Source organism: Brassica rapa, chromosome A09, assembly GCF_000309985.2.
Source record: "Brassica rapa cultivar Chiifu-401-42 chromosome A09, CAAS_Brap_v3.01, whole genome shotgun sequence".
NCBI classification, from domain to species: domain Eukaryota; kingdom Viridiplantae; phylum Streptophyta; class Magnoliopsida; order Brassicales; family Brassicaceae; genus Brassica; species Brassica rapa.
The window spans coordinates 26,950,489-26,966,169 of NC_024803.2; the positions used below are offsets into that span (position 1 = coordinate 26,950,489).

At 33.4% G+C, this 15,681-nt stretch overlaps 2 protein-coding genes across 4 annotated transcripts; both read right to left on the reverse strand.

The window, feature by feature from the left end:
- Positions 1 to 1,528: 1,528 nt before the first annotated feature.
- LOC103840314 (patellin-4) lies at positions 1,529 to 3,763 on the reverse strand. Of its 2 annotated transcripts, none has more exons than XM_009116811.3 (5): positions 3,633 to 3,763; positions 2,483 to 3,459; positions 2,271 to 2,395; positions 2,037 to 2,175; positions 1,529 to 1,957 (listed from the first exon to the last, which is right to left on the reverse strand). In XM_009116811.3, exons 2-5 carry the CDS (start codon positions 3,443 to 3,445, stop codon positions 1,697 to 1,699), a joined length of 1,488 nt encoding a protein of 495 aa, XP_009115059.1. In that variant the 5' UTR covers positions 3,446 to 3,459; positions 3,633 to 3,763; the 3' UTR covers positions 1,529 to 1,696. The 2 variants fall into 2 exon arrangements, with proteins under 2 accessions (XP_009115059.1, XP_009115058.1); XM_009116810.2 differs by having other exon boundaries at positions 3,562 to 3,745.
- Positions 3,764 to 10,342: 6,579 nt separating this feature from the next.
- LOC103840315 (twinkle homolog protein, chloroplastic/mitochondrial) lies at positions 10,343 to 14,876 on the reverse strand. 2 transcript variants are annotated; one of them, XM_009116813.3, is made up of 19 exons: positions 14,354 to 14,876; positions 14,160 to 14,269; positions 13,977 to 14,032; positions 13,821 to 13,878; positions 13,642 to 13,737; positions 13,425 to 13,508; positions 13,143 to 13,223; positions 12,961 to 13,026; positions 12,763 to 12,879; positions 12,627 to 12,674; positions 12,400 to 12,546; positions 12,117 to 12,299; positions 11,896 to 12,027; positions 11,745 to 11,806; positions 11,518 to 11,601; positions 11,294 to 11,425; positions 10,979 to 11,210; positions 10,817 to 10,884; positions 10,343 to 10,654 (listed from the first exon to the last, which is right to left on the reverse strand). In XM_009116813.3, exons 1-19 carry the CDS (start codon positions 14,631 to 14,633, stop codon positions 10,582 to 10,584), a joined length of 2,109 nt encoding a protein of 702 aa, XP_009115061.1. In that variant the 5' UTR covers positions 14,634 to 14,876; the 3' UTR covers positions 10,343 to 10,581. The 2 variants fall into 2 exon arrangements, with proteins under 2 accessions (XP_009115061.1, XP_009115060.1); XM_009116812.3 differs by having other exon boundaries at positions 14,160 to 14,281; positions 14,354 to 14,875.
- Between the last annotated feature and the right edge of the window lie 805 nt (positions 14,877 to 15,681).

The following is a 15,681-nucleotide window of genomic DNA, read 5'->3' on the forward strand; positions in this document are numbered from 1 at the left end:
AGCAGAGCGTGGGTTGAGATGTAGGTTGGACATGGCAGTGATGGTGACCGGACCAAGGTAGCCTGAATTTTTCAATGCCGATCTTATACTCCGACCAGCCAGCGATGGACTAAAAGAATCGGGAAGCGGACAGCTGTCCATGTCCCAAAGCACAGTCGTTGTTGCCATATGCACACTTGGCCGAAAGCGAAAATGAGGAGCGGGGGCAAAGGATCTGTTGAGCCTTATCTTCACAGGATCTGAAGCAAGACCTCATCACGGATGTGCTCTAGGTTGCCAATGGCAGTGATGTTATGACCATCGTAGCCTGCATCCGTCAAAGCCGATGAAATTCTCGGACCAACCAGTGGGAACCGGACAGCTGTTGATGTCCCACCACACCGAGATTGGTATCAAGTCTTCACTCATCTCTTTAACATTCAAACAATTCGGTGTTAGTTAGGTTCTATTCTAGAAACGAAAATCTTCTTCAATCAAACATCAGACAAAGAATTCGTAGACAGACTGCTAAATCAAAATCACTGACCTCGTTGATTGTCGAATCCGAAAGGCCAAACGGAAGGACCGAAATATTTATTTTGAGGGAGGTGGGCGACAAGGGAACTTTGGCGGCATATCTGGTTTATATATATATATGAATAATGTTGGAGCCCTACTTTAGTTTCTTCCCCTTTTACTTCTTTCCTATCTTTTTATTTTTTCCCTCCCTTTTTTAAAAGCAGAATTCCACAAATATAATATTTATGTATTAGTATATAATTTCATTTAAAAAATATCAAAATATGTATCTTTTTGGATTTAAATATTTTCTTAAATGAGACTCGACTCATATTCATATAGCTTTATTTAAATTATTTGTATCATGTTATAATGAAATTTTAAACCACTAGACACAAAATTTTGAGTATGGAACTTTTAATACTTTAATTAATTTATAGGTTTTTTTAAAGATTCAAAATATAACATTCTAGGAGTGCGTCCACGCTTCGAGCGGAATATTGTGTTTCATTGTTGTTAAGTATGATCTATATAATGTAGTTATTTGATCGTTTTTATTTGTTAAAAGTATTGTTTGGTATTTTCAGTGTGTTATGTACTAATAGGTAATACGTTAATATATTTTGTGTTTATTTTTTTCAATATTGTGTAGTACTTATTAGTGATGGAGTGAACATCTCGTGTAAACAATAATAATTTTCAATATTGTATTTAGGTATGTGTTGATTATAAAATTAAAGATTTTAGCGTCAAACTATATTCTATTTTTTAATATTTTTGAAAATTATTATTTTAAGATATTTTTTTGTCTTTTCTCCATATTTTGATATTGAGTCGTCACCATTTATATATTTTGTTTATTTTTCTCTGTGTGGTGTTTTCACCATCACCGTCACCTCTGTGTTCTTGTTCTTCCTCGCATTCTTCTCCTCAATGATATTTGTTGTAAATCGAATATATAATTTTCAAGTTATGAAGTTGTTTCAGAAATTTTTAATGTGAGACTTTAACCATTTTTAGTAATTTATAGTCGTTTTAAAATATTTGAAATATAGCATATAAAAACAACAGAAAGAAATCTCATAACAGAACAAGCAAAAGATTGAATTTCAATTAAACAATGACATCAAACTTTAAGCTGTAGCAAAAGAATATTTTATAGACTGCTTAGATAGATATCTGCTGAAAAGCCTCTATTTCAGCAAGAGGACTCCGTCTTGTTCCTGTACCTGTACAGAACTCTCTTCTTCTTCTTGCTGGAAACATTGTCAACGGTCAGAACAATCTTACCAGACTCACTGTTCTTGAAACTGTTCCTCAACGGTCCTTCGTTTGATCCAATCTTCTTCCCCTTTTGGACAATTATAGTGTAAGCCCCTTCATTTGCTGGTACAAACTCTTCCTTGTAACTCACTTCCCATCCCAAAACCGCAATGTCCCACACCAATGTCCCTTCAGTCTATGAAACAAACAAAGAGTAGATAGATATTTTACCACTCCTGAAACAAGAACGGACTTTGGTTTTCAAAATTCTTTACCTCAGCAGCTGGGATCTCTATGGTTTCAGATGATCCAGGCTTAACGACAACTTCAGAAACAGCTTCGTTGGAGAACTCGGTATCATCATATCTTTTGAAACCACCGTACTGAACCGGGATCTCTTCTGCTGGAATGTAGCTTCATCAAGCCACAATGCATAATAAATGTTATGATAAAGATTAGAGACATTCAAAGAATATTAGGAGGAGCGGTGGTTAGTATTGGGTGCTTACTTGAGAAGAGTCTCTGTGACATTAGCTGGACGAGTCACAACAAACTTGCTCTTGGTTCTTTGAGTTAAGAATGGTGACAGGAGAGTGCTGCCAGCATAGAACAAGAAGGGAACATTTATGAATACCTGCAGAACATTAAAAACAATTTACACACAAGTCAGGAGATTTGGTAATAGAGAGAAGGCAAGTGAATGATAATAATATGAACTCGCGTTTCTGGAGACGAGTTCCGGGTAATTATCCTGCAGAGCTACTATTGCGTTTTTGATTGCGACCCAGAGCTCCTTTTTATAAAGTCCAGGACAGTTCTTGAGATCATGGATCTGGAGAAGAGAAGTAACACCTCCTGGTTTCAGATCAAGCTTCTGGATTCCCTTCTCCATCAGCTGAAACCTCCATCTCAATAGATTCTCCCTGCTCTGGTAAAGCTCCTCGTTACCAAAAACGCTGTAGATATTGTAACAGACAGGGCGTGATTCTAGGTCCAGACCGTTCATGTAAGCTGCAGAGGCAAGATCCTCCCCAAAGTCTTCTCCAAGGATTGAATCAATCTTGTGTTCCTTTCTCCACTTGAGGGTTTTCTTGAGCATCTCAAAGGCTTCGTTGACTTTGAAGTCTCTTGCTCTCAAGAACTTCATGAGGATCACATCGGTTCCTTCAGCTCCTTTGCTTGGAAGCAGTGGCACTCCCCATAGCTCGATGTCGTTATCCACAGTCTCAGCCTTTACTTCTTCTTCAGGGCTTTCCTTCTCAATGGTCTCAGCATTAGCATCAGTCTTGGCCTCTTCCTTGGGGCTGTCCTCAGCAACAACCGCTGGTTCACTCGTCTCAGCTTTAGCTTCTTCTTCGGTAACAATAGCCTCACTCTTCTTCTTCTCCACCTTAACAGGACTCTCTTTCAAGAGAGTGTTTTCAGTAATAGCTTCCTCAAGCTTTGTCTTGAGATCGCTGAGAGCCTTTTTCTCGGACTCTTTCAAATCAGAGAAGAAATCGCTTTCTTCCTTGAAAGAAGATATCTTCTCAACACCCTTAGGCTTGCTCTCATCTTCTTCTTCTTCAACCTTAGTCTCTTTCTCTTCCTCAACAACAACTTTAACTGTTGTCTCCTCCTCCACAGATGCAATAACAACCGCAGACTCTACCTGTTTCTCCTCCACCTTTACTTCAGCAGTCATATTTAATCTTTTGCCTATAATCACATTTAAACAAATCTTTAATCATCAAAACATAACACACTAACAAAAAAAAAACTCATAACTTTTTTATCTATGAATTACTAAATTTGAATAACCTAATTCTCCTTCTTGATTCTTGAAGAGATCTGAAATTAAAACAGTAGCTACTTCTTGGAGAGAAATTTACCTAAATAAAGAGTATCTCTCAATTCGACTTCCTCTTGTGTTTTATCTTTTACGGTTTATTAATAAGAGAGGAGAAAGTATTGAGCTTTGAGGGCTGGACCCCACCCATTCTAAGCAACGGTCAAATGTAGGGTCCACCACTAAAATAAAACAAGGAGAAACCATAACCGTTGGATTTAAAAGCCTTTCAATCTCTCTCCTCCATCCAATGATCCAAACTTTACACAAAAGATATCTGCTGGGTCCCCCACGTTCGTCTTCGCATGTTGCAACGGTCGTCTCTGCTGATCTGGTCATCCACCGGGAGATCGACACGTGGACTATTCGACAGAGTATGTTCGGCGCAACGGACTGATTTTTTTTTTTGTCAATTTGATCTTCATTCAAGCCCAAAGGGCATACAACTGATTAATACAAAGGCCCAATTAGAGAAGATTACAGAAATCCCTTATATAAAGTCGCATCACCAATCTAAAGCTGACATGTGGAAAATCTATTTTTCAAAAAAAAAATTGGAATAGAGAACAATCTGAAAGAAAAATAATGCTTAAAAGAAAAAACTAACAGAAACCGTAGAACAATTTTAAAAAAGTAGCCCACAACCCATGATTCTTTGTTTGTTCACTGTCCTTTTCATTTGATTTTTTTTTACATATTCTGTTTTGTATTGTTTCGATAAAGTTAATTATTGTCTATTTTTTTTAATCTTCCATTATTAAAAATTCTTTCAGTTCTATTGGTGAAACTGTTTTCCAATATCTTTACCGTCCCACTACCTTCACTTCTTTTGCATCTAAATAAACTGAAATCTCCACATTTAAAAGATCAGAAAACACCGTAAATTATAAGTTTCACATAAAACTCAGAAAATTTCTAACACATGTATTCATTGCGTAAAATATTTAAGCACGGAAGACATAGAACAAGAAGCACCAACTCCTCAAAGTCTAATAATAATGGTGATGAAATGTCTTTAACACTCTCATTTAAAGCTCCATCGAATGTTTCGTTTCTCAAATGCGTTCAAGCCCTCGAGTTCATCCACAAAAGCAGTTGTCAACTATTAAAGATGTGTATTTCTGTATTCATTTAAGTGGTAAACAATGGTAACTAAAGCTTTTTCTCAAAAAAAAAAAAAGTTAACTAATGTAATGTTTTTCATCTTTAATTTGACAATTATTTTGCCCTTGCTATAATACTAGTTAAAACCTAAAAAGGAAACGGTTGATGATGCTTTTGCCATCCACGTGTAGGCTCCATTAAATCTCCCAAGACACGTATCCTCTCCTTGTGTCTTTCATCATGCAGCGGCAAATCTCAACCGCTTCAAGCTTCCATGGCCGGGATGAAACTGTAATCGCCTCTCCATTTATGATTCTTCTCCGCTAAACCTTGTACCAATCAAAGCTCTTCCACTATTAAACGTACTAACTTGCTGTACACTTAAAACCACCGGGGATAATTTGCACAGGAGAAGCTCTGGACAACCGGAAATAGATTTATGTCGGACCGCCATAAGAAACGCCGACTTTACTAATCATACTCCAAATTGATAGAGACTTTCAATACTTCATACTTCTTCCAATCAGAGAAACTTTACATCGATCTTACTAATCGATTAGAGAAGTAAAGAATTATACTCCTAGAAAGAACTCTGGACAAACCGATGATTAGAGAGTTTAGACAGAAGCTAGCCGAATTCAAGCACATGTGAAAGGGCCAAGTACCACTCCGATTATAATTCGGAGTTCTTTTATTTATCGATCCTGATAATCAGAGATAAGAAAGGAAACATGAAGTATAGTTCTGTACCGGACCGAAACTCACAACAAAAGTCGCCATGCGAAAATATTTATCCGACAAGCGGAAGTAGTAACTCGCCAAGCGAAAGTATATACACCAAAAGACAAAAGAAACAGAGAGACTGGTGACCGGCGGCAACGCTACCGGCCACCGAAACTATATTCTTTGTTGGAGACTCTAGAGAGAAGTTGGCGCAACGGACTGATTATTCAACCGAAGTCCCTACTTCCATTTTTTGTGTTTTGCTGACTGTAAAACTTAGATTCAATGTGTTCTTGTTTTGTTTGATGCTAATTTTACAATTTGGAGTTACCCTAATTATAATTTACACTTATAATTAGATAGTGTACCAGTATCTGAGAATCTTTTCCTTGTAACGGTAAAATGCTTTCCTCCTCAATATTTTTTTTTTTAAATGAATCACTACAAAAATGATTATCATTACAAGTATAATTAAACTAATCAATCAGGTACTCTCCTGTCTTGGTAAGTAAGTGTTCACTTTTAGCTGTTGACACCAAATATGCCAGCAAAACTTTTTTTTTAGTTACTAGCTGTTTGATTGGATTCAATTCATAATACATCTATTAAATATTCAGTAAACCCTTATCAACATGGTGTTTACGATATTTAACCAAATCAAATTAAGAATTACTAACATCAATAATTATTAGTTGCTAATAAAAAATGAAAGTGAACATTTAATATCATAGATAGGTATCAATAAACGTTGGTCTTGGTCAATAGTTCCTCCGTTTCGATAGAACAAAATTTTTGTTTCAAAATAAATGTCGTTTTATGATTTAAATGAATCAAAAAGAATATCTTTGATGCGAATAAAAATGTATTCCAAAATATTAACGAGCTCCCAATGAGATTATATGATGACATTTAAAGTGCAGCGACGCAACTATTAAATTTGCTTTTAAACTAGGGAAAATCTGAAGAAATACTTTACACTTTTCTTCAGCTAAATAACTAATTTATCCTAGTTAAATTTATAATTACAGCAAGAAACTAAATTTATTATTTTAAATATAATTTTAATTTAAATGAAAGTAATAAAATAATCATCGTAGGAAATGCAATATTTTGTGTAAAAAAAATTGATAGTCATCAAGGTTACGTTGATCTAGTGGTAAAGAGATTGCGGCTGTAACGTTATATTTGGGTTCAATTCACGTCGGGAATGACTATTTATAATATTTGGATTCTTGACAAAGAATTGAAACCATTTTTTTTTACCAAAAAAAAAAATCATAGTCATTTGAAACTTGTTAAATTTTGATCCAGTCATTACGTTTTATAAGTTTTGTATATTTTTCTCTTTAGTGAGATTTCTGAGCACACTGACGACCAATGCAACGATTAGCTATCACATGGACAGTGCCATTTGTTCCTAGTTCTAAAATAACATGTAAAGTTTTATGTTATGTGTCGAAATGATACTTTGTTATATAAAATTCTCTAGTTATATTTTTTCTTTGAAAGAATTTTAGATTTATTCCAAGCAAAAAAGTCGTTTTCACGTTTGCTGTTGCCATGTATCTGAGTTTGCTTTGAAAAAAAAATGCAAAAACTATGTCTTCGACTTGATTTTCATCTCGTTTACTAGGTGTTTTCTTACACTATACGCAAAAATAATTTTAAATATATTAATTTTTATCTTAAAAGAAAATTTTGATTTATATTTCAATATTCTTATTTTTATATTTTAAATTTAATGGTTAAAAAATCATAAACATATCTTTTGTAATCTTATTTCTTTTGATTTGGTATAACTATTTCAATTAGTTTTTATTTAAATTTTAACAAAGATAAATTACATTTTATAATATTAATTTTAGTTATTTTATATTATGTTTAATGATTATTTATTTTAAAATATATCTTATAATTTAGTTTTAAATATATACATATATATTTATATAGATATAAATGCTAATTAATTTGAGATTTTGTTTGTTTTAATTAAAATATGTTAAACTTGGAAATCAATTGGTTAATTAACATGACGAAGATGAACAAATAACTTAAATAAAATTTTAAACACTTACCTATCAATTTTTTTTTTTGATTAGTGTTATTTTTTTTTTGTATTTTTGATGCACATTTACAATTATATTTATTTATACAAATATGATATTTAAGTTGATGTAAAGAATTATATTTGTAATCTTATTTAGCTTATTTTTATTAATGTGATATATATATATATATATATATATTATTTTAATAGTTATTAGGATCTAACCCGCCCTTTTAAAGGGCATGTAATGTTTTTCATCTAATGTTTTTTTTTGTCAAACTAAAGACAAATTATTACGTAGGGGTTATTGGTTGTTGTATTTAAATGGATTTGAAAATCCGAACTAAATCTAATGTTATTGGTTTTATGATTTTAAAATATGTATTAAAATCATGTGTTATTGGTTTAATGATTCATAAATTCTCTATTAAATCAAGTGTTATTCAATCGTACGAATTTACTAATATATTTGATTTTATAATGAATTTGAATGGATTTTTTTGGATTTTTTTGTTAAAAATACAAAGACTCAAATCCGAAGAAACACCTCTGGATTTGCATATTTTACTTGGATTTATAATACTATATGGATTTCTAAATCAATCAAAATATATACTACATGTTCCTATCTTATTTGGTTCAAAAATTTAATTGATGCAAATTTGGGGTTGTTTATATATTATGGTTCTAGTAAATTAGATGATAAGATGTAAATGTTGGTCGTGTATAATCCAAAAATTTATTTACTACGGTTTGTTTTTATTGTGATGCTCAGTTCTTTAGATTAATCACATTGTTTTTTGACAGTATACAATATATGTCAATTTTAAATGGATCATTTAAAATTTAAATGACAATATTTTATTAATAGATAAAAATAGGAATCTAAACTAATAGAATAGATAGATACATATATAAGATTTTAGTAATAATCTTTTGCACTATTTAATGTGATAAATTAATGATTATATAAATCTATTCCTATATATGAGGGTTAAGATATATATTCTTTTCCACTATTTTTAAATTTGTGAATATCACCAAATGTATAATAATAAAGATGATAAGATGACGGTTTAATGGTAATGTTCACAAAAACATTGTTACAAACAAACGTCACATGTATGGCCAATTTATTATAGTACATTTGATTTAGGAAGTTATGTATACAATTAGGAAAATGCAATTAATGCTGAAATCCTAGGATTAGTTAGTACTTCAGTGGCATTTAGATGTAGTTAAGCTATAATTTTAAAGGTTAACTAGATTTTGATCCGTGTTTAAGAAGCGGGTATTTTTTTGGTGACCGTAAACTCAAATATTAAATGAATTTATATTTATTATTAGATATCTAAAATATTTAAAAGCTATTCTATTAATTTCAGTCCGGTATAATATTTTCATTAAGCTTTCATATCCGAATCAGACTTGTGGTCGAACCGTAAGATCTAGTAACTCATATTAGTGGGATAGAATATAATAAAATGAATATAGTAAAAGTATCTGAAAATCAAAAAGGCCGTTATTAACCCACTGAAAAAAATATAATTTGTTTTTTGTTTTATAAATTTTTGATATATTAATATACATTTGACTTGTATAAGAAATTTCTTTTAACAAATATTGTTAAGTTTATTTATAAATATATTAATTATCAATCTACCAAAATAGTGAAGCAAGTATTATTTTTTTTCCTTTTTAAATTTTCTATCAAACTATTATCAATTTAAAAAAAAAATCAGTTTGTGACAGATATTTTATTATTAGAAATCCATATAATTTAAATAATGTTACATTTATATGTATTTATGTATAAAATGGTCTTCATAATTTGGGATTTTGTAAAAAATGGGTCTAAAGTTAATTTGGTTAATTTTCTTTTTCTATAACAAATGTTAATTGGATTTATAATTTTCTTTTCTGAATGGGTTATATCAGTTAAATTATCTTTTTTAAATTAAACGCCCAAAGCCCAATTAATAATATTTATTTTGTTGATAACAAAGTGAGATTAAATAGGGATAACATATAATATATAAGGAATACCAAAAAATAAAAAAAGAAAATGGTCCAACAACTTTTTATAAGTAGATTTTTAAAAATTGCTTCCCTTTTAATAGTATAGATTTCAGTTTGTATTTCAGTTTTAATAGATTAGATATACGAACTATACATTTTAATAGTTTTACCAAAAAATAATATCTATATGGAAAATTGACATTATATGAGTTATTAGTCATTGTTATATTTAAAATTCTTGCAAAAAAATATAAAGCTTTAAAAAGAAATTTTACAAGTCACAGTTAATATGATGTCATATCATTTTTTTCTTAAAAATGTCACTTTTTAAAACTGTCATCATTTTTTAGTGCTATATCATTTTTTTCAGTGACACACATGTATAAATCACTTAACAAATAATGTATAAGAGATATTTTTGATAAAGATTGTAATATCATAAAAGGTTAATCCAATATATATTTTAAATCAATATATTGATCTTAATAACTTGGAAATTTGAATTTAATCACTAAAAGATAAAATCTAACTTAAACCTGGGGAAGATGTCATTTTACAAATTGGACAAGAGTAGTTTTGAAAAACAAATTGAGTCAGTATATTTTTTCAAATTTGAAAACATAAATATGGTATTTTCCTAATTATCCCTTCAAACTATATTATTTGCGTGCCAATAATAATCAAGATAACCAAAACACAGTAGAAATAATCGAAGCAGTTGGCAAAGAGTTGCGATAATTATAACAGAGAAGTTGTTGAGGTCAACAGTTCCAGCTAACTCACCCCGCCAAATCAGCCGCAATAAAAGGATGATGATACCAGAGAGAAACAGCACAAACTACAGAAAGAGACAGAGCACAAAAGATCACCAGCTCATGCTGTACACAAATCAAATCTAAAATCACGTCTTTTGAATCAGACCCACCAAGACAGCAGAAGAGAGTAACACGTAAACCATCCACATTAAACTGAGACAGTCTTTTAATTCTCACAAAAGGTAAAAGCATCTAACAAAAAAGGAATAAAATTTAGCAGACAAATGTTATCGACTATGTCCCAACGTGTGTTTTTACGGTATTTCAACTCACCAAACCGCGGATCATTGCCGTCTGCTTGATCTCCTCTCAGGCTTCTCAGGTGTTATAGGAGAATCTGAGAACAAACCAGTTGCCCTGTCGAACAAAAAAAAAATTCATTACTGAACAATCAATCTATGACTGCACCTCTTTACTCTAAACTCTTGAGTGCTTATAAACAACTTCAACTAGTTTCTAGAACCAAAGCAGACCACTAAGTTCTTGTGAACAGCTATTTGCAAAAAGAGATAATGTTACCTGTCGTAACACAAGTATGCATCACCAATTTGTCCTGCAACCTTGTTTCGCACTTTCCTCACACAAATCTGAAACATACAAAAAGTTAATTACCTTGTTTAGGACAAGTATGCACATTGTTTTAACTAAACTACAGATTAAAAACAACCAAATGGTACTCACTTGCACTAGATCAAGAGGACCAGCCTTTTCATCACGGTTTCTGTGAATAACAATCCCATTGTCACACTTGTTAATGAAATGCGCACTCCCGCTAATATCATAAAGGTTTGGTGGACCTCCGTCCCATTGTTGCAACTGTTTTGGATGTGCAACGAACCAGACATGACAAGAGTGATGTTGCGCAAATCGTTTTATCTTCGTAAGCATCTGGCTAACATATTCTGTCTCCGTCCTATCCAAAACAAGTATAAATAGTTCTTAGCGAAACAAGGTAAAAGACTGATTGGAGTGAATAAACATTTCACCAACACTCACTGTCGTTGAGTACGTTGATGATCAAGCTCATTGTAAGGGTCTATGACAAGTCCTCGTATCCCATGCCGAAGAACGGCAGCTTTGGCACGTTCCAGAACCCATCCAATACTTGGAAGTGAGTCCAATTCACATCTGATTATTCATGAGAACACAAAACACCAAAATATTATTTAACACAACATCTCCAAAATGTACAAGCTCTATAAAAGGCTGAAAGGTTTTACCTTATGAGGGTGAAGGTGTCATCTAACCACAGTTTCCCTTCATCCAACTCCTCAACGCTCATCCGTGGGACACTTCTCCCATAACTGTTGAGCCAAAAAGAGAAAGAAGAGAAACATAACCTTAAGGTGATTGATTACACACCACAAAGTTAAATACAAGGCCACAGTTTTTCTTTTTATGCTTGAATCAGATAAGTGTGGATCTTTTCAAATGGAGAGAAGCTTACTCTGCATCAAAGAAGGGTTTCTTTACATGTTTCTCCAAAAGTTTCCTGCCATGATCTCGTACCTGCAAAACAGCAAGAACAGAAACAATCAAGCAAAACTGGTTTAACGCAGTTTCTTTGTTTCCATTCATGGACTAATTCAGAAACACACTTTATTTTCCATTGAGCACAGCGCAAACTTCCAGCCAACACTATGGTTGAGATTACATAAGAGAGCATCAATCCATTCACTCTTTCCGGAATTAGGAACCCCTGTCACAACCGTCAACTCTCCTGGCACAACCTGATCAGCAAACAAATGGTGAATATGACATCAGATGTGTTGACCCCTACATGAGTATATATTATTATAAACATGACTTCAATGCTTACACTATAGAAGTTGTCCAAAGTTTTCCAGCCGCTTGAAACACCATATTCATGTCCATGAGTCCGGTGATAGTAAGCATCAATTTCGTCGAAGAAATCTTTAAAGGAGAACAGTCCTTGTATAGGGTATGGTTCTGCACTTCGAACAGCTTCACTGAGTGAATGAGGTCCCATAGACATCAGCACCTAAGAGAATCATCCAAGTAAGGAATCATTGCAGGTCATCTATATTTCTATACCAATGAGGCAATTGCATAACGTTTTTTTATATCATCTGTGAACTGACCTCATTTGCATCTTTGTAATGCTCATCGTCACTTTTCTTCGGCCATTTGACACGCCAACATCTTTCTTTGCCAAGACGCCGTGCAACTTCTTCAGCCAGAGCTTGACCAGCTCCATCACCATCAGTAGCAATAACAATTCGAGATGCCTATAGGTTAATAAAAAAAAAATACTTTTATATCCAGATACTTGGAATCAAACAAAATAATAAATTGTTGCCACACATACCTTCTTTAAGTAGTCATTGCAATTCCATAGGAACTTATACTTGGTGTCCTAGCTTCACGGAAGAGTAAAGTTCTTAGGGAAATCAAATAAGAAAACTTAGATAAGAAAAGGTATGAAGCCTAAAGACAAGACAAACCTTTTCTTCAGGTGGAGTTTCCTTTGAAGAAACCGACGCTGGAGCTCCATCAGGAACCGACACACAATTTCTAAAACCTGCCTCTTCCATCGCAAGTTTGTCTATTTCTCCTTCAACCTACAGTCAAAGAATTAAATTCACTGTTTAGCCATCATCAATGCCATGTGATCATTCAATAGGAGGTAAAGGTAAACGTACTATAATGATTTCAGATGTTTTTTCAATGTCGTCAAGCCCATAAAAGATCCTCCGTGTATTCTTTTCCTGAAGGAAACAACACACACATAAAAACATGTAAATATAGTCATAATAGAAGAAAGCTCGAGAGAGAGAGAGTTGTTCATGTATGATATTAGAAAGGGAAGTTGTATGATATGGACCTGAAAGAACTTCTTAGTTAGATAACGGTACTTGACACTCACAAGCTCCCCTCTTTGCCAATACGTAAAAGCAATTACAATCTGCCACATAAACAAAGCAAGAACTTAAGGTGAGAAGAAGCAACTAACCACAGAAGAAGGCTAACAGGACCAAGAAGCAAGCATGTTCCTTTAGAAAAGAAGGTTCATGATTTTTCTAATTGCAAACAAGATTGGACCAGTGAGAGCCAAGTAACAGAAAAGCTTGAAAAATAACAGATTCAGAAGAATATTTGTAAGTACCTCATCACCTATTCTTTTCTGCATAACCCGATTTCTCTTTAGTGTTTCTGCTGAAATCATTCTTGCAGCGAAATAATCCTCAATCTGAAGCATAACCAAGAACACAATAAGGTTTTATCAAACTCAAATGAATTACAGAGAGATGAAATTATTTTTTTCCTTCATCGTAAACACAGAAGAAAGAAAGAACAATAAGTGAGTACTAGAAGACAACAACCTCGTCGCAGAGAGGTTCTAGCTCTAAACTATCCACAGTAAGTTTCCTTTCAACCTTCTCCACTGGAACTACAGATGTAGTAAACCTACCATCCACCTGCAGAAAGGAAGGAGGATAAAATTTTCATTTAATCAAATTAGATTTCAAGAAACGTGTGTCATGCTTGTGTTGCAACTCACCCGTACTCCACCTTTCAACCCACACTTGCCTCGAAAGCAATTCCATGTAGCCGAAGAACTGTGAATTAAAAGGGCATCATTAACTACAGTCTCATAAACAAAAAAAAAAAAGAAAAAGAAAATTCAAAACCAAAGCCGAAAATAAGATTTGCATACCAATCAGCAGCAATGAAAAGAGACAAACTTTTTTCTCCAGAGTCACCACCTTCACACTGACGTGCGCATAAAGAACAGTCTTAAAAATTTAGCGTAAATGCAACATTAACATAATAGTACTCTCTCAAGTCTTGGCATATACCAAGAGGCTTGTGGAGAAGACATAAAGAGAAATGTTATTACCTCGGGACATATCAAACCACTGTATTGTCCAGAGGGACAGTTTTGAGCATCAATTCCATTATCAGCTAATTTAAGCCTCAAGTTGGCTAATCTAGATTGCACAGCACCATCTTCAGGATCAACTACAAGTCACAATACGTTGAGCAAATTCATCAACTATAGAGGAGCAATTGGAAACAGCATTCACGACGTACCGGGACTTGGGGCTCTGGAGATTGAAGTGTAGGGAGATACACCATTGGGCCTTTGGTGATAAGGGCTGCTTTTGGACACGGGTCTCGAGGCTAGAACCGGACGAAATCTTCTAGAAACGGAAGAGAGTTGCCTCTGAGCACCACGGGTGCAACAAGGAGAAGAAGCTGCAAAAGAAGGAAGAAGACAAAACTCGAGGAACTGTTTCGAACCCATGAGTACTGACATCGAACTGGACAGTTTCCGCAGGTGGGTTTGAGGAAGACGAAGCAAGAAACGCATCCCGAAAAAAGTTTTCAGCTACTATACTTCATAGCGCTTCTTAATTCCGACAAGGGTTTTAGACTTTTTAGGGGTTCTTTCTTTTCCCTCCTCTGCCTGTCTGCGTCTTATGGAAGAAGGAAGAATGAGAAGAAGAGAAGACACCCAAGAGATTTTGATTTTGTTCTCTTTTTACGTAACTTGGGCTTGAGCAAAAAGGCCCATTATTTATTTGTTCAGGCACATTGCATTTATTTAGGCCCATTCTTAAGTTACCGCATTCTTTTTAGTAAGTTATGAAAAACAAAAATTTCTCACAAATACTACATTTATATTATCACATTTCATTTCATGTTTACACTAACCATTTTTATCCTTATTTTTAATGAAAAGTAAAAAACACTTATACCCTTAGAGTTAACTAATCTTAACCATTTTTATCCTTATTTTTAATGAAAAGTAAAAAACACTTATACCCTTAGAGTTAACTAATCTAGACTTAAGATTTAGAGTTAAGGGGTGGAATAAAGTTTTTAGAATGTGAAATTTGAGTTTCTATAAATATATACTTAAAAAAAAAATTAAAAATAGTTGAAAATTTGTCCAAAATACCACTTTTCTTGTACCACATTTCATTTATACCTTAACCACCATTAAAATTTTAATAGGCAAAATACTATTGTACCCCTGACTAATTAAACCAAAAGCATCTTTCTCTTTCTCACGCTTTTTTGAAAGCTTAAAATTCCCCAAATCTCAGATTCTTCACGTTGACCAATTCCGGCGAGATTTGACGACGTTGATGAGTTTTCCGGCGAGATCTGACGACGCTGGCGAGTTTTCCGGCGAAGCTGACAGACTCTATAAGCTCAGACGAACGAGAGATCTCTCTCCCGACGCCTAACAAACGCTAACAAAGGTGAGAGGAGAATAGATTATGATTTTCATCTCTTTTTGTAATTGTAGCCTGGTTTATCAAAATCGATTTGTTTCTGGTAAGGAAGATGAAGTTTTTCTCATGAAGTTTTCAAATATCAAATTTATAAGATCTTATAAATTGGGTCCTTTC

Excerpts from the sequence above, each read along its gene's own strand:
- LOC103840314 (XM_009116811.3), bottom strand. The coding sequence starts at position 3,445 with ATGACTGCTGAAGTAAAGGTGGAGGAGAAACAGGTAGAGTCTGCGGTT. Across the intron at positions 2,176-2,270 it reads GTCACAGAGACTCTTCTCAA|CTACATTCCAGCAGAAGAGA; the intron begins GTAAGCACCCAA and ends GGCTTGATGAAG. Across the intron at positions 1,958-2,036 it reads TAGAGATCCCAGCTGCTGAG|ACTGAAGGGACATTGGTGTG; the intron begins GTAAAGAATTTT and ends TTTGTTTCATAG.
- LOC103840315 (XM_009116812.3), bottom strand. The coding sequence starts at position 14,633 with ATGCGTTTCTTGCTTCGTCTTCCTCAAACCCACCTGCGGAAACTGTCC. Across the intron at positions 13,509-13,641 it reads TAGAACCTCTCTGCGACGAG|ATTGAGGATTATTTCGCTGC; the intron begins GTTGTTGTCTTC and ends GTTATGCTTCAG. Across the intron at positions 11,211-11,293 it reads CATCAACGTACTCAACGACA|GACGGAGACAGAATATGTTA; the intron begins GTGAGTGTTGGT and ends TGTTTTGGATAG.